Here is an 18,325-nt window from a genome sequence, read left to right as displayed (position 1 = left end):
TTCTGGGTCTCGCCACCCTCACAGGAACGTTTGGTGGGGATGTAGAAGATGGCCTCAGTGGCTGCTCCCATGCCTTGGAACTCCCTCCCTAGAGAAGTTAGATGGCTCTCTCCTCGTTGTCCTTCTGCCGGCAGGTGAAGACTTTCTCATTCCAACAGAATTTTGGGAACTGACTGCTTTTAAAGAAAGGGCTGGTGCCGTGCTGGTTTTATTGTAATTATTGGTACGGTTTTCATAGATTAGATAATTTAATTCTATTGATGTTTGATTGCTTTCAAATTATTGTCGTCGCCGTCCCCCCAAATGCTTTTAGATGTGCTTATTTTTACCTGTAAGCCGCCTCAAGTCCCTGTCAGAATAAGCCAAGCTCTTAAGCTCTTGCAAGTGTGGAACTTAAGCTTTGGTGAAGCAGGAGCTGCAGTGGACAGATCGTATAATGGATAGCCACCTCTGTGTGGAGCATCTATAGGGGCTGATGTGGGTATTAGTCGCAGTGTTGTCTTTAAGCTCAGTTGTTGGTTCTGCCATTCAAAGTCCCATTGCAGGTGATGCGGGGGACTCTTCTTCAGCCAGAGGGCCACATCCATCCCTCTAGGCGTAGAATCATAGAATTGTAGAGTTGGAAGCGACCCCGAGGGTCATCTAGTCCAACCCCCTGCAATGCAGGAATCTCCGCTAAAGCATCCACGACTGATGGCCCTCCAACCTCTGCCTGTAAACCTCCAGGGAAGGAGAGTCCACCACTTCCCGAGGGAGTCGAACTGCTATTACTGTCAGAAAGTTCTTTCTGACGTTTAGTCGGAATCCCCTTTCTTGTAACTTGCAGCCATTGCTTTGGGTCCTACTCTCCATAGCAAGAGAAAACACGCTTGCTCCCTCTTCCATGTGAAAGCCCTTGAGATATTTGAAGATGGCTATCCCATCTCCTCTCAGTCTCCTCTTTTCTAGGCTAAACATAGCAAACTCCCTCAACCGTTCCTCATAAGGCCTGGCTTCCAGACCCTTGATCATCTTGGGTCAACCTCCTTTGTACACTGGCCTTTGAGAGCCAGTGTGGTGTAATGGTTAAGAGTGGTAGACTCGTAATCTGGTGAACCGGGTTCGCGTCTCCGCTCCTCCACCTGCAGCTGCTGGGTGACCTTGGGCCAGTCACACTTCTTTGAAGTCTCTCAGCCCCACTCACCTCACAGAGTGTTTGTTGTGGGGGAGGAAGGGAAAGGAGAATGTTAGCCGCTTTGAGACTCCTTCGGGGAGTGATAAAGCGGGAGATCAAATCCAAACTCTTCTTCTACATGTTCCAGCTTGTCAATATCCGTGCCTAGACCCGAACATAGATCAGGTGTTGCCTGACCAAGGCATAATAGAGTGGTCCTATTAACCTCCTGAAAACCACTTATCTGTGGTGGGTGGGGCACGAAATGGAAGTGACAACAGTGAGAATGTAAACGTTATCTTTGTATAGCTGGCTAGTTTGACCCTTCTCTATCCTCTTCCTGGGCAAGCCAAGAGACATTAGGAGTGTTCAAGGACACATTCCAGCTCGGGGGAAAACATTCAAGGAGGATGCAAAGCAGAGCCAGTGAGTGGTGTGGCTGGGGAAGAGTTCTGAGGGCCAGATAAAAGACGCATGGAGAGCCACATATTGCCCCTGAACCTAATGCTCCTCACTGCTACCATCCTATGGTTATAGCTAAGCAGCCTGTTCTTACCTATGGCGGTGTCATGGAATAGGTATTTCTTATCTATGCAGCTTTATGGATAGCTCAGTTGGTGGAGCATGAGACTCTTAATTTCTGGGCTGTGGGTTCAAGTCCACGTTGGGCAATAAATTTCTGCACTGCTGGGGGCTGAATTAGATGATCCTCACCGTCAGTGTGGTGTAGTGGTTAGGAGTGGTAGACTCGTAATCTGGCGAACCGGGTTCGCATCTCCGCTCCTCCACATGCAGCTGCTGGGTGACCTTGGGCCAGTCACACTTCTCTGAAGTCTCTCAGCCCCACTCACCTCACAGAGTGTTTGTTGTGGGGGGAGGAAGGGAAAGGAGAATGTTAGCCGCTTTGAGACTCCTTCAGGTAGTGATAAAGCAGGATATCAAATCCAAACTCCTCCTCTTCTTCTTAATGGTCCCATCCAACTCTACAATTCTATGGAATAAAAATAAAATCCAGAGGCAGGTTGGATTCAGAATCCTTAATTTCCTGTCCCACATCAGTCCCAGCACTCAGGGGTGGGGAACCTGCAGCTCTCATTTTGGCTGAGCTCCCTTTAGCTGCAGCCAGCACAGACAGCTGCCAGGGATGACGGGAGTTGTACTCCAATGATATATGGACAGCAGCAGTTTCCCCATCCTTATTATAGAAAACAAGGCACAAGCCTGAAAATGCTCCTTAAATACTGGAACAGTCCTTGAAGTGGAAATGTTTTGAGACCCCTGCGGAAAAACCCCCTGCCACCTCTCGCAATTGGCTTATGATGGGAATTCCCAACAGAGCTCAATGAAGGATGAGTACACGCACAGAGAGAGCTTTAGGATAAAATATATTTATATATATATAAAATATATATAAAAGACACACGTACACGTAAAAAAGGATATAAAAATATCTTGCAGAAATGATTGTTTCTCACAAACTGTGGAAAATAGGTGTGTAGCTGTAGTACCTGTTTGGGAAGTGTTGGGTTAGGAGACATTCAGATGGACAATCGAAACCTTCTGCTCAGATCCCATCGCAGCAGTGGGGGGGGGGGGGAGGAACAGCGAGCCCATCCTTTTGCAGTAAGGAGGGGTATGATCCATGAGGTGCATCCCCTCCCCATTTCTTTGCAGCAAAACATGTTGATTGACACAGGCCTGGCTGCCCCAGCAGACAGCTGTTTTCAAATAGTGTACCATCCGCACTCAGCAAAAAGCTTTGTGGGTACTGAGTGGTCCTGAAGCAGGATCCAGTTAGCATGGCCCCATTAAAAAAAAGAAAACAAAAGCCAGAAATTTCTGCCCTGTATAACTCCCTGCACTGTTATCTAATGCTAAAAAGCCAGGGAGCTGCCTTAGGCTAATTCTGACCAAGAACAGCCTTCCAGGTATTACTGGACTACAACTGCCCATCATCCCTGACCACTGGCTGTACTGGCAGGGGCTGATGGGAGTTGTAGTCCAAAAGCATTTGTTTGCAAAGGCTGGTCTCCACTGACTGGCTCTCCAGGGCTTCAGACAGAGGTTTCCCCTAGCCTTGCCTGGGAACTGGATGTGGGGCTATTTGCAATGCATTCTGCTACAGACCCCACCCTGACATAGAACAAGGTATCTGGAAGGAACACAGTTGTGTCCTGTCCTTCCCACCTCACTCCAAAGCAGATCTATGGATGGAGGCCTTTTCACTTATGGAAGATTCCTCAGTCCCCGCACAAGGGTCTTGGATCTTGTACTTTGCTCACTGTCTTAAAGTCTGCCACCAGCAACCTGGGTGCAGCGTGAGAAAAGGTTTTGGAAAACGTCAGCGAAAAGAAAAAAATAATTCTTCTCCCCTCAAGATGACAAGGAAACTGTTAAATATATAGGAAGGAGAGATGCCACCAGCTTATAAAAAAATAAGGGGAAAGAACTGATTTTTAAATGCCTTTTCTTCTAAAAAATACATTATTAAATATATTTATATATAATTTCTTCTCTGTCTAAAAATAAAAAAGGCAGACCACTTGCTGATTTTAGCATTCAGAGGAAACAGCCCCAGGGAAAGTTTGGGAGGAAACTCGAGTTTTCAAAGCAAATAGTATTTTAAGGGGGTAATGCTCGGTCTGGCCCGACTGCATGACATTTCTATCTTTCAAGCTGGATTGACCCCCAACCTTGAGCGTCCCAGATTAATGTGTGGCTTCTGCTCCCAATCCCCCAACACAGGGGATCTCAAGGTGCAGCTAAAGCTAATTTTTACAGTGGCTTAAGAGACTGTATATCCACACCTGACACCTGCTTCCATGTGCCTTTAATGGCAGGACTAACTGCTGTAGGATCCAATCCCACAATTAACAAATGTGCTTCTTACGCTGTTCCCGCCCAGAGCAGCGGAGATCAGCCCAGGGTTAAAACGCCGGAAAGCTATTCCATAGATAAAAGATGGGTCCAGGAGAGACATTCTAGCCAGGCTTCTCTCTGCCCTGGAGGACTGGAACAATGTCTGTATTGTTTTCTACCGCCAAAGCGTTTGACTTTGGAACAGGACAGTTCACCTCTCTAGGACAGCACTGCAAGACTAAAAGCCAGTGAGAAGCCAAGCTCGAATGACAATAGCCTCGCCACCCCAACCCTACCCTGGGAAAGAGTAGACGCCTAACTGGAACAGGAGACAAGTACTGGGACCTTGGGTGTCCTTCCTGCCCCTCCGAAATGGGACTTGGGCTCAGACTAGCAGCTGGACCCATTCCCTAGCACCATAGATGAGGGGAGAGGAAGGCTCTCCTTGTGGTGTAAGTCAGCTGACCTGTTTTGGACTACAACTCCCATCAGCCCCCTCTCAGGGATGCCAGGTGGACAAAGGGCAGTCTATATCAGGCACCCCCAAACTCGACCCTCCAGCTGTTTTGGGACTACAACTCCCATCATCCCTAGCTAACAGGACCAGTGGTCAGCGATGATGGGAACTGTAGTCCCAAAACAGCTGGAGGGCCAAGTTTGGGGATACCTGGTCTATATGATGTGCTCCCTGCCCCAGCATCAACGAAAATCTCTAGCTTTCCAAGGAACTTGGTAGATGTTAGGTAGGTTTCTTCAAAAAGGCAGAAAGGTCATGAAGGTAGAAAACGCCCTCAACTCTGTGCCTGAGTTTTAGGAGGGCTGGGGAGGGAGGAAAGAAACATGGTGAATGGGCAACACCTCCAAGGGAAAGATAGTGCTTGCTGTTTGACTGGCAGCCACAAGGTGGCACTGGGGTTGCTGAACAGGCAGTTGTACACACCGGATAAAGGGGTCAGCAGTGTCCCAGTGCTGTGTTTTTTCCTTCTGTAGTGTTTGCAAAAAAAAAGATGTGCAGCAGCAGCACAGACTGCAGGGGCTCACCCAGGTTTCCCTTTTCAAGGCACTTGTAGCATCCTGTCTGGACCAGGTGGGGACCAAGGATAGCAGGTTTAAAATATCGTTCCGTGGGCAGGCGAGGACTCTGCGACACACCTCGCGGGTGCTTACAAGTCCAGAGGCTCCTCCACCGGCACAGACTGCAGCTGGGTTAGCACCTTCTCGTCCGAGTCCAGAGCCTCGGGGCCCATCGGGTCTCCCCCAGAGGCATCCAGCAAAAGGCCCTCTCCCTCCGGGAGACGCAGAAGGCCGCCCTGCACCTCCATAGAGTTCTTGTCCATCTCAAACAGCCCCTCGGCGCCGGTCCCTTGAAGGTCCATGCCCACCGCGCTGGGCCAAACCACCTGCTGCTGAGACATGGCCAGGCCGTCTGGCTGGGAGAAGTTTGAAAGGAGGCCGGCTTGGCCGGAGTCCGTGCTGAAAGCCAAGTCGGCCGGCCCGGTGCTGTCGGGCGCAGAGAGCGGTGAGACTCCAGGAGGGAGCACGGAAGCACCCCCCGAGAGCAACATGCTGCCGCCTTCGCCGCTCCCCAGAGTAGCCGGCGCCATCACGGTCGCCACTTCCTGCTTGATGGGCAGGGCCAGAGTCGGGGCAGCCTGGGCTGAGAGGATGGGCGTCATCAGCATGCCAGCCGGGAAGGTGGCCGTCAGGATCAGCTTCCCCTGCTGCAAAGCCATTCCGGTGACAATGGTGCTGCTCCCCGTTGCCGGGTTGGTCAGGAGGATGTTGCCTAAGTTGGAGAGGAAACGGGGAAATCTTAATAATAATAATTTATTATTTATACCCCGCCCATCTGGCTGAGTTTCCCCAGCCACTCTGGGTGGCTCCCAATCGAGTGTTAAAAACAATACAGCATTAAATATTAAAAACTTCCCTAAACAGGGCTGCCTTCAAATGTCTTTTAAAAAGAAGATAGCTGCTTATTTCCTTCACATCTGTAGGGAGGGCGTTCCACAGGGCGGGTGCCACCACCGAGAAGGCCCTCTGTCTGGTTTCCTGTAACCTCACTTCTCGCAGTGAGGGAACCGCCAGAAGGCCCTCAGTGCTGGATCTCAGTGTCCGGGCTGAACGATGGGGGTGGAGACGCTCCTTAAGCAAAGGAAGGGACACAGAGCCCCCATTTCCTCTCCCCCCCGCCCACCCAAATCAGCAAACATCTCCAAGGCGGTCCCTACTCTCCAAGAGAGCCAATGAGGTGGAGTGGTTGGAAAACCATGTGCACCACCTTGATCTCTTTGGAGGAAAAGTTGGATAGAAACAAATACATAATAATTAACTAGACAAAAATATTGCTTCGCCACGTTGGAGAAATTGTGGGAATGAAGGAACATTTATACACATGTGGTGGAAATGCCCATTGATTAAAAACTTCTGGCTAAAAATATTTCAGGAAATGGAACAAACTACATCTCAATCGATCAATTTAGATCCCCAAATAGCATTGCTTTCTATATTTGCAGATGAAGCACAAAATCTTAGAGACTTAATTGTGCATCTTATAACTGCAGCACGTCTTGCTGTTGCTAGACACTGGAGGACATTAAATGTGAACCTATATGAAGTTTGGTATGCTTATGTCTGGGAATTAATTTTGATGGAAAAGTTATCAGAAAGGGTACATGAAAGAAAACAACATGAGAAACTACATAACTTTTACATAGCATAGTCCTCCTTTATTACCTATGCATCAAAGAAAGAACATGCATTTAAACCACGTACATGCATTTAAACCACATTTAAGCCTACGTACTCCTCCTCCTCCCCCATTTTATCGCTCACAACAATTCTGCGAGTGAATTATTGGTCCAAGATCACCAAGTTTCTTGGCTGGGAGGGGATTCGAACCCTAGCCTCTCAGGTCCTAGTCCAGCACCACTCTAAATGTATGGCGCAAGCGGCGCCCCAGAGTCCTTGATTCAGCCCTGCCAGTTTCCTGAATCCCTTGAATTGTTTTTGAAACCTCCCTGGCCACCCTCTGCCCAAAGCACATACCTGGCGCGGTGCCCGGGATCTGCAGCGTGGTCATGCCCACGTTGGCGTTGATGAGGTGCACGTTGCTCTGGCCAAGGCTTCCTCCCGCCGACACTGCCACCTGCGGCGCCCCTGCCATGGCCCCCACTTTGATGGGGGTGCCGCCAGTGGTCAGGATTTGGATGGGGCTGCCCATGCCCTGCTGCAGGGTGACCACCTGGGAGGTTGGCACAACTTGGGGCAGAGAGATAATCTGGGAGCCCTGGGCCACTTGGGGGAGCGAGACGAGCTGGGGGGCAGATGCCCCCTGCGGGACGGCGTAGATCTGCGTCGGGGACACAGGCACCATTTGGGACGGGGAGAGCACCTGGGTCCCAGAGACAGGCTGGGAGAGCGGCACCACCTGGGAAGGGGGCGAGACTTGGGCGATGGGGACCAGGGATGGGGCAGGGACGTGGAGAACAGCGGCCTGGGGTGGTGAGGGGCCTGGCATGGAAAGCAGCGGCGTGGCTGTGGTAGTCTGGGAAGACTGGGCCATCTGCCCACCGACCGTGGCTGCGGTCACCTGGGGAGCTGGCAGGGCTTGGGCACCAGGGGCCAACTTGGCTAGAGGAACCATCTGAGGACTAGATGTGGCTGATGGCTGAGGTGCTGGGGGCAGCTGCTGCGCAGCCGTGGGGGTCTCGTCGTTTGATGGGACCACTTGAGGCATGGCAACAGCCGCCAGTAGGGGCCCCTTGTGGTTGGAGAGGAGCGTGGCAGCGTCGCGGACGGGCAACAGGGGTGGGGCGGACCCCTGCCCCTCTTCCAGCTTGACCTCGACGCCAAACGCCAGGGCCTCTGCCGCTTCCGACTTCACTTCCCCCTGAAGCGCGGCAGCCGGGCTGAGAATGACGGTGGCCGGGGCAAGGGGCTCCTGGAGAGCCTTGTTGGCCTCCTGGCTGCCGGGTGGGCCTGGGGGCTTGCCACCCAGCAGGGGCTGGATCCGTTGAGGAGGATGGGCGGGCTGGGCGCTGCCACGGGGCTGAGGGTGATGGTCTGGTTGTCGCCCAGAGCCAAGCCGTTCAGGATGACGCCTCCGCTGGGAGTCTGGATGACGGAGCCGCCGTTCAGCAGCATGGTCGGGGAGCTAGCGGTGATAAAGTTGCCGTTGAGGAGGATGGAAGAGGCGCTGGAGCAAGCGGCTGGCAGGAACAGGCTGTTGGGGGTGGGCATCCCTTCGGGGGTTGCAGAAATCCCCATGGACGTTTCGGTTTCTTCGGTGCCATGGCTGGACTCGTCCTCCGTGCTGGGGTTCCCGTCAGACTCGCTGTAAAGGAGTAGAGGTTGAGGATGTAGTAGTGGTAGTAGTAATAATAATAATAATAATAATAATAATAATAATAATAATAATTTTTATTTATACCTCGCCCTGTCCGGCCAGAGCTGGGCTCAGGGCGGCTAACACCAGTAAAATGACAGTAAAAACATAATGGGGGGGGGGGAACCAATTTAAAATACAGGTTAAAATGCAATTTTAAATGCAGCCTCATTTTAAAAGTCAAAACCATAAAGGGAGGGAAACGTAAGGGTCAGACTGAGTCCAAACCAAAGGCCAGGCGGAACAGCTCCGTCTTGCAGGCCTTGCGGAAAGATGTCAAGTCCCGCAGGGCCCTAGTCTCTTGTGACAGAGCGTTCCACCAAGTCGGGGCCAGTACTGAAAAGGCCCTGGCCCTAGTTGAGACCAATCTAACCACCTTGCGACTTGGGACCTCCAAAATGTTGTCATTTGTGGACCTTAAGGTCCTCCGTGGGGCATACCAGGAGAGGTGGTCCCGTAGGTACGTAGGTCCTAGGCCGTGGTTGCCACAGTAAACTGTCTCTGAATAACAGTTGTTGGGAATCTCAGGGATGGGGGGAGAAGTGCTCTTGCGCTCAAATTCTGCGCATGGTCACCTGATCAGCCACCGTTAGAACAGGATATTGGACTAGATGGGCCACTGAGTTTCTCCTCTATGAACTGGTCTAATCCACAACAACAACTGTTTATTACTTATGCCCTGCCCATCTGACCAGGTTGCCCCAGCCACTCTGTTCAAACAGAATATAAAAAAACCACACAACAAAACACCAGACAATAAAAACTTTCTCTTTTACAGGGCTGCCTTCAGATGTCTTCTAAAAGTTGTATGGTTCTTTATCTCCTTGACATCTGATGGGGTGGCGTTCCACAGGGCGGGTGCCACCACCGAGAAGGCCCTCTGCCTGATTCCCTGTAATTTCACTTCTCGCAGTGAGGGAACCACCAGAAGGCCCTTGGATCTGGACCTCAGGGTCCAGGCTGAACGATGTGGGTGGAGATGCTCCTTCCGGTATACACAGTCAAAGCCATTTAGCGCCTTAAAGGCCAGCACCAAGACTTTGAATTGTACTCGGAAACCTACCGGGAGCAGCCATCGTTCTAGCCTGTGGCAAGAAATGCCGCAAGTTATTTATGCATTGCATGAAATACTTCCTTGTATCTGCCCTGAATCTCTGAAAACCTCCAGTGGTGCAGATTCCCTGCACAAAAATGCTGGTATTGTCTGGGGGCAGTGTTAGAAATTAGCCGGGTGCCGGGTGCATTTTGCACCTAGCTATTGGTTGCTATTGGGATGCGGGTGGCGCTGTGGGTTAAACCACAGAGCCTAGGCCTTGCCAATCAGAAGGTCAGCGGTTCGAATCCCCGCGACAGGGTGAGCTCCCGTTGCTCGGTCCCAGCTCCTGCCAACCTAGCAGTTCGAAAGCACGTCAAAGTGCAAGTAGATAAATAGGTACCACTCCGGCGGGAAGGTAAACAGCGTTTCCGTGCACTGCTCTCGTTCGCCAGAAGCGGCTTAGTCATGCTACCCACATGTCCCTTTACCTTTACCTATTGGTCGCTAGTGACCAAGTGAAGATACCTGGGCACCAGGATGGCATCTGGCGTCTCCGGCATCTGGAGGTACATGCCTAAGGATCATTGGATCTGGACTGTTTTCGCACACTAGCAAAACATCCTGCAGAATTCTATCAGTTATATTTTTATCTGCACAATCGGAATGAACTTCAGGAACCAAAATGTGTTCTCCGTGCAGCCTGAGCAGGAGCAGGGAACAACCTTCTAGTTAACTGTCGTCACCTGTCTTAACTTACCCTACCCCATGGCCCTGCTCATGGTTGTGCAAAATATTCCTGCGTTATGAAATGTCCGTGTCATCATTAAGAAAAAGAGGTTGGAATAGGCCAATATATATGTAGACTGATTCTGGATCAAGTGACTTTTCTTGTTTAAGTTCTCCTAGTTCTTAACCTAGCTCAAGGCTGTCATCTGAACTAGCAAAATGCAGTCACATGTTGAACATACAACATAAAAACAAGATTACGAGGAATCTCTGGGACTTCCCTCCTCCCCTTTGTGGGTCCTATTTTTAATCATTTCCTACATCTTTTTAGAATAATCCACATCTTTTCTTTCTCCATTGTATCCAAAATTCCCCATTACAAGTGCTATTCCAATCCTACTAATGATTTTAACTGTTTACAGTGGTCTTTAAGATCAGTTACAAATTTTCCCCATTCCTTATTAAAATTTTGGTCTTCCTGATTTCTGATTCTTCCGGTCATTTTAGCCATTTCGGCATAATCCATCAACTTGACCTTGCCATTCTTCTCTAGCAAAATGTTTTAACTGAGAATCAATCACAGCCAGTCCATCATTTGAAAAAGAAAACTTTGGAGACCCAAAATGGCAGCTAGGCGTTCCGTTTTGAAAACTGGTTTAAAGAGCAATTTGGCACCTAGGTTATATACCTGAGTTTCTAACCCTGGCCAGGGGGGAAGCCTCTTTGAATTATTTTCTTTGAACGGATCGTGGGAGCCCCCACCTGCAGTGTAACAAGCCCCAACCCCTGATTTACTCTGGGGAAGGGTTGTAGCTCAATGCTTAGAGCACCCGCCTTTCAAGCAGAAGGTCGCAGGTTCAAATCCAGTTAAAAAGACCAGGTAGCAGGGAATGGGAAAGTCCCTGGAGAGCCGGTGGTATTCAGTGTACAGTATATGTTTCTGAGGTAGAAAGGACTGAGAAATAGATCTTTAGTTGGAGAGTGAAGGCAGGAGTCTGGGCTCCTTGGGCAAGGTAATTTCCACCCTCAGCCCAAGGAAATTCAAAGCCAAGGGATTCACATTTCACAACAAAGGGGATGAGCTTGGCGCCTTCTACGTTGCTGCAAAGTGCAGCTAACTGGAGGCAAAGTTTTTCTCCCAGGAGAGAAAGGGGGGGGGGGAGAGGAGAGAGAGCGCCAGCTGCAGGAACATCTGGAGTAGCCAGCTTGGCTGTTCCCCACCCCCTGAACAGTCTGCAATAGAAGAATGAACTAGAACTTTCTCAAACTCAAGTGGTTTCTCCCTTTTGTTTGCAGAGGGGAAGGCAAAGGCAGACACACAAAAAATCCTCCGTGCCCAGGAACAGCTAGAAGAGAAAAGCCCTCTTCACTCTCCTGGGTGCACCCTGCTCTGGAAGCACCCAAAATGTGGGGGGGGGGGGGAGAGAGAAACCAGGGAGGGGAAAAGCTCTGTCTGCAGGGTTCAGGTCTCCCACCTCCTCATTCCTTCCTTACAGCCCCATCCAACACATATTTATTCGAAAGTAAGGCAGTGGTGTTACCCAAGGGTTCCCAAAGCGGGGAGGGGGATTACCCAGGGGGCAGTAAAAGGCCAGGGGGTGGCGGGGGGCACTGGAGGTGTAAATGGCTATCAGACTTTGAAAAGCTGGTATCAGCAAATCTTGTTGAATTAAGTAAACTAAGCAATTTGAACTGGACGTTTAATGACTGTTTGGAATTTTATTGCATTATTATCTTCCCTTTTCTGAGTCATGCGAATCGCTATTCTGAATAATGCTTTTTACAGGGAATTATTTTTCTTTCTTTATTTATTTATACCCCGTCCACCTAGCTGGGTTTCACCTAAAAATACATTAAAACATCAGTCATTAAAAACTTCCCTAGGGCTTGCCAATCAGAAGGTTGGCGGTTCGAATCCCTGTGACGGGGTGAGCTCCCGTTGCTCAGTTCCTGCTCCTGCCAACCTAGCAATTCGAAAGGACATCAAAGTGCAAGTAGATAAATAGGTACCACTCCGGCGGGAAGGTAAACGGCGTTTCCGTGCGCTGCTCTGGTTCGCCAGAAGCGGCTTAGTCATGTTGGCCACATGACCCGGAAGCTGTACGCCGGCTCCCTCGGTCAATAAAGCGAGATGAGCGCCGCAACCCCAGAGTCGGCCACGACTGGACCTAACGGTCAGGGGTCCCTTTACCTTTTAGGGGGCACCAGGCAGGATTAAGCCTTCCGTAGCCCACTTTGTGGATTGTGCAAATACAAGGCTGTTCCTGTGTCTGAGGCAGCCTGTCTCAGCACTCTCACACAGAAGACAAGAGTTGAAATTTAGGGCAGCTTGTGGGTTTTGCAAAGCCTTGGCCATACCTCGCTCTTCTTGGTTTGGCTAGAACTGGAGAAGATGTAACTGATGTTACCCCTCTTTCTTAGCACCCGGAGTTTTGTAATTCCTTACAATATGCCACATTCATTTCCCAGCCTCTGTAAAAATGGTTGTTCCTTTTGCTGGAAGTTACTTTCAACAACCTTTTTTCCAGGCAGTGGGAAAGGAGTTTGCAATGCGTGCGACGGAAATCGGGTGTCTCCCAATCTGCCAATGGTCAGGCATTATGGGTATTGTAGTCCAGTTTCTGGAAGGCCCTATGACAATACCCATCATGCTGGCTGAGACGAATTGAAGCCAGAATCCCAAAACATATGGAAGGCACCAGCCTGGCTACCCCTGCCCTAGAAGGACAGGAACTTTGTAAAGGGTCCATTAGAGACCTATAAAACTTTGAGAGGGGTCTCCCAGCAGGCTCCTTCTCTCTTCCTGGGAGTGCTTTCTCCATCACCCTAGACTTTTTCTGAAACTTGGGAGGACCTTGAACTAAGAATAGGTGGCATCAATGTCTCCCAAAAGCCCATCCAGAGGAAATAGGTATTCTATGGGGGGTTGGAGTCAAGTGTCTAGATGATGCTGGGTTTTCCGTGAAGACCCCAAAGTCCCCTTCAGAACTTCAAGATCCCTTTAAGGAGAGTTGGGGGTCTGCCCCCTAATTATCAGTACGAGGTCTTTAAGAATATTAGAAAAGCCCAGCTGGTTCTGACCCACATCCAGGTCCAATCCTAAACCCATTTCTTCAAGAGTAAGCTCCAACTTTAATGGGACTTACTTGGGGTCTGCTGCAGTCCTAGTTGGGCTGCATCCTGCTTCCCAACAGTGCAGAGAGAATAATTGGGTGCACTCTTCCTACCTTGGATCAAATCTATGCTTTCAGGTGTTATAAGAAAGCTGCAGAGATAGTGCAGGATAGTACGCACCCCGGAAATGATCTCTTTCAGCTTCTGCCTTCTGGAAGAAGGTAAAGGTAAAGGGACCCCTGACCATTAGGTCCAGTCGTGACCGACTCTGGGGTTGCGGCGCTCATCTCGTTTTACTGGCCGAGGGAGCTGGCGTACAGCTTCCAGGTCATGTGGCCAGCATGACTTAAACTGCTTCTGGCGAACCACAGCAGCGCACGGAAACGCCGTTTACCTTCCCGCCAGAGCGGTAGCTATTTATCAACTTGCACTGGCGTGCTTTCGAACTGCTAGGTTGGCAGGAGCTGGGACCGAGCAATGGGAGCTCACTCCGTCACAGGGATTCGAACCGCCGACCTTCTGATTGGCAAGTCCTAGGCTCTGTGGTTTAACCCACAGCACCGGGTTATAAAGACTAGGACTAGCCGCCTGAGAAACAGTTTCTATCCAAATGCGATTTTGGTTTTAAACACAGTGTAAGGTAGTCTCTATGGGAGTATATTGTATTTAATTATGGGGTATCAGAGTTTTTAGGGGGTCAACCAGGCTGGGATAGCAAGGATAGCAGGCTTGTTGGTTTTTGCATGTCTGATGTTGATTTTTTCAATTTCGTTGTTCTGTATGGGACAAGGACAATCAAGATTATCGTATTGTATTGTATCTGGCAAGGCTAAGAATCAGGCCAGGGAGGCAGCAGTCACCCCGCTCCCTCCCCGCAACCGGTAGGCTGCTCTTGTCAGGTTCCACTTCTCTTTCCTGCGCAGCAGTGCGCGCGCGATTGCGCCCCGAGAGAGTGCGGCGCTGCGCTCTGCCCATGCCCCGGGGCCGCTCACCTCTTGCTGGGCGTGCCGGCGCCTCCTCCCCCGGCTCCTCCTCCTCCGCTGCGGTCGCGCTGCCGTCGGTTCTTGAACCAGTTGCTGACCTGCGTGAGCGACAGGCCGGTGTCCTGGGCCAGGCGCCGCTTCTGCTCGGGGCTCGGGTAGCGGCTGCGCCCGTACGAGTCGCGCAGGGCTGCCCGCGAGCGCCGCTTGAAGCAGTACACCGTCTCCTCGCCGTCCCAGATGGTGCTGGGCAGCGGGAACTTCTTGCGCAGCCGGTACTTGTCGACGGCGCCCAGAGCCCGGCCCCGGGCAGCTTCGGCCTCCCGGTAGCGGGCGCGCAGGTACAGGTCCTGCAGGAACGGGTGGTGCGGCGCGCCGAAGGGCCGGCTCTGCACCAGGCGGTAGAGCTCGGCGAAGTCGCCGCGCTGGAAGGCTAGCAGCGCGCGCGCCTTGGCCAAGCTCTCGCCCGCCTGCGCCTCCAGGCACGGCGCCTCGGCGTCGGGCGGCAGCGAGCCCAGGAAGCGGCCCAGCCGGCCGGGGTCGCCCGCCTGCAGCAGCGCCTCGCACACGCACGAGACCTGCTCCGCCGAGAAGCGCGGCGAGCGCGGAGGATCGGGCGCGGCGGAGGCGAGCCCCGCGCTTGGAGAGGACGCAGCAGCCGTCGCCAAAACCGATCCTCCTCCTCCAGCTCCGTCGCCGTCCTCTGGCTCTCGGCCGGGAGGAGCCTGCGGCGACGGGGCGGGCGCCGAAGTTGGCAGAAGTTGGCGCGCCTCCTCGGCTGCGCCCTCGTCGTCCTCCTCCTGCCTCTGCTCTCCACCGGCGGCGGGGGCGCGCCGCCCTCCCCGGCCGGGGGGCTCGGCGGGGCCCGCGGGGAAGGAGGCCATGTTCGCGGCGCGCGGGATCGCGGCCCCCCTCGCCCGCCTCCGGCCCGCTCCCCTCCCCCTGCGCTCTGCCCTAGCCGTGCGGGTCTCCTCCCCCTGCGCCGCCGTCCCCTTTCCACATCCTAGGAGCCGCGGTCCGCCTCCCGCCCCCGGGCCGCGGCGCGGCTCCCAGCCCGGGCTGGCCTCCGCCTCCTGGGACGCGCGCCCACCCCCCCGCGGCCCCCCAAACTTCGGAGCAACTCTCCAGACGCTTCTCCCCCGCCTCGGTCTCCCTCCTTTCCACTTCTCTTCCCCCCCTTCCTTCCCTCTTTCTTTCTCTTTCTCTCCCACCCGCCTTTCCCTCTATTAACTTTCCTTTCCCCTCCCTTCGTCCTTCCTACTTTTACTCCTGGGCTCCTCCTCCCTTTGCGCAGCCACAAATCAATCTCTCTCTTTTTTCCACTCTCTCTCTTCTTTGCTCAGACGCAAAAAAGCGCCGCTTTTTGGAAATCCGGACTGCTGTCCCCGCTGAAACGATACTTTAAAAAAGGAAGAACCCACTGGCTCTTATTTTTGTTTAAAGCAGTAGATCCCGAACTCTTTTGGCCCACTGCCCCCTTGGTTCCACAATCACATCCCCCAGTGTCCCCTATGCTTACTCTATAGAAAGCATTACAGGGGTTAACGCGGCTCGCTAAGGAAGATATTAATAGAATTGTGCAGTTGGGGGGGGGCCCTAACGGTCATCTAGTCTAACACCATGCAGTGCAGGAATTTCAACTATACAGTGGTACCACGGGTTAAGAACTTAATTCGTTCCGGAGGTCCGTTCTTAACCTGAAACTGTTCTTAACCTGAAGCACCACTTTAGCTAATAGGGCCTCCCACTTCTGCACGATTTCTGTTCTCATCCTGAAGCAAAGTTCTTAACCCGAGGTACTATTTCTGGGTTAGTGGAGTCTAAAACCTGAAACGTCTGTAACCTGAAGCGTCTGTAACCCGAGGTGCCACTGTAAAGCATCAGGGACAGTTGCAACACAATAAAATTCAAAACAGCGATTAGTTGCACATTCATTCAAAATCCATGTAAAACTACAGTGGTACCTTAGGTTACATATGCTTCAGGTTACAGACGCTTCAGGTTACAGACTCAGCGAACCCAGAAATAGTGCTTCAGGTTAAGAACTTTGCTTCAGGATGAGAACAGAAATCGTGCTCCGGCGGCAGCAGCAGGAGGTCCCATTAGCTAAAGTGGTGCTTCAGGTTAAGAACAGTTTCAGGTTAAGTACGGACCTCCGGAACGAATTAAGTACTTAACCTGAGGTACCACTGTACTCAGTTTAATTCAGGGGTTGGCAAACCACGGTCCGGTGGCCAGATGCGGCCCCCCAGGCTCATAGATCCGGCCCACAGACCCTGCCGCCTGCTCGGTCAGTCCCTGCATGCTGTGGACGCCTCGCTGTGCGGGGACTGACTTCCACGATGCTGGCATGGCTTCTGGGCGGGTGGCGACGCTGGCGCGGAGTCGGATTGGCTGCAGGAAGCTTCAGCGGGGCTTCAGCCAGAGCTTGGCGGGCCTGCTGGCCCCGCGCCTGGTGCCCGACGCAGCGCTGCTACTGGTGGCGCGCTTGGTGGCATAGCTGTCAACGTTTCCCTTTTTAAAAGGGAAATTCCCTTATGTGGGCGACGCCAAGACGCGCTCCTGAGCGCGTGCAGAGTGCATTCCTGCTCCAGGTCCGGAGGCAGCTGCAGGACTGGCTTGCAGGGTACAGTGATATCTTGGGTTACAGACGCTTCAGGTTACAGACTCCGCTAACCCAGAAATAGTACCTCGGGTTAAGAACTTTGCTTCAGGATGAGAACAGAAATCGCGCTGTGGCGGTGCAGCGGCACCATGAGGCCCAATTAGCTAAAGTGGTGCTTCAGGTTAAGAACAGTTTCAGGTTAAGAACGGACCTCCAGAACGATTAAGTTCTTAACCCGAGGTACCACTGTATTTATATATTTTTCTAAATATAGTCCGGCCCCCCACAAGGTCTGAGGGACAGTGGACCTGCCCCCTGATGAAAAAGTTTGCTGACCCCTTGCTTAATTCAACAAAACTAATGGACTTGAGCTTGGGCTGCCCGGGACCTCCATGCACACTGCCCAGACTAGAGTCCTGGGGACGTCACTTTGGTGGAGGCCAACAACCAAGAAGATACCAGCCTTTCAGAGTCTGAAAGTCATTTCCATTTTCAGCAGTCCCCTGATGCCCCTAAGCATGCTCACCTGAGGTTTGGAATTTCCCAAGAAAGATGTTAAATTATTTTTGTATGCCACTACGGCGGCTCGAAACTTACTAGCTAAGAATTGGAAAACACAAGAAACACCAACAGTGGAAGATTAGCAGGTGAAGATGATGGACTTTTCAGAGCTAGCTGACCTGACTGGAAGAATCTGCGACCAGAAAGAAGAGGAATATCAAGAAGACTGGAAGAAATTCAAGGACTATTTGAATAAATATTGCAGTATAAAAAAATAGGAACTACTTGAAAGGACCAAATAGGCCTAGGATTAAATTAAGATTTAATAAAATAAATGGGATTTAGAACAGTAAGAAAAGTGAATAAGTTAGATTATAATTGGAAATATTTTTGTCTAATAATGATATTGGAAAGCTGTTACATCCAGATACAAGGAAACTCAGAAGGGAGGGACTAGAGGAAGGTCAACTAATATGTACATAAGTTTGGATATTTAAAGAATTAAGTTTGTTTTATTGTTTATTTGTTTATTGTTTTCTTCTTTGATGTTTCTTTTTTGTTTGTTTGTTATTCTGTTATGTGATATTTGTTATAATTGTGGAAAACCATAGATAGATAGATAGATAGATAGATAGATAGATAGATAGTATGCTCACTTGAGTGGTCCTCCCCACTTTTGGAACCACTGGGAAAGAGATTTCTTGTTTCCAAGTGGATAGCTCAATTGGTGAGAGAGTGGTGCTGGTAACGCCAAGGTTGCAGGTTCAATCCGCGTATGGGGCAGAAGCCTATTCCTGCGTGGCAGGGGGTTGGGCTAGATGACCCTCAGGGTCCCTTCCGACTCTAGAATTCTGTGAATCTGGCAGAGAGAATCCCGCTGCTGCCGTTTATAGACCCTCTTGTGTTGCTGCCTCCTTGTGATGATGTGAATGAAAAAAGAAGGGGGGTTGGAAATGGCATACAC

General features: G+C 51.3%; 1 protein-coding gene across 1 annotated transcript; it reads right to left on the bottom strand.

The window, feature by feature from the left end:
- Positions 1 to 2,525: 2,525 nt before the first annotated feature.
- Positions 2,526 to 16,642, bottom strand: SIX5 (SIX homeobox 5). Its single transcript, XM_081018653.1, is given in 4 exon segments — positions 2,526 to 5,798; positions 7,061 to 8,017; positions 8,020 to 8,348; positions 14,268 to 16,642. Coding segments are annotated over 4 exon segments (2,781 nt in total). The 5' UTR covers positions 15,140 to 16,642; the 3' UTR covers positions 2,526 to 5,175.
- Positions 16,643 to 18,325: the final 1,683 nt, after the last annotated feature.

This window comes from Podarcis pityusensis (genome assembly GCF_964106645.2).
Source record: "Podarcis pityusensis genome assembly, chromosome: 8".
NCBI lineage: Eukaryota > Metazoa > Chordata > Lepidosauria > Squamata > Lacertidae > Podarcis > Podarcis pityusensis.
Note: the sequence above shows the minus strand (reverse complement) of the source record. Positions and strands in the feature narration are given on the sequence as shown.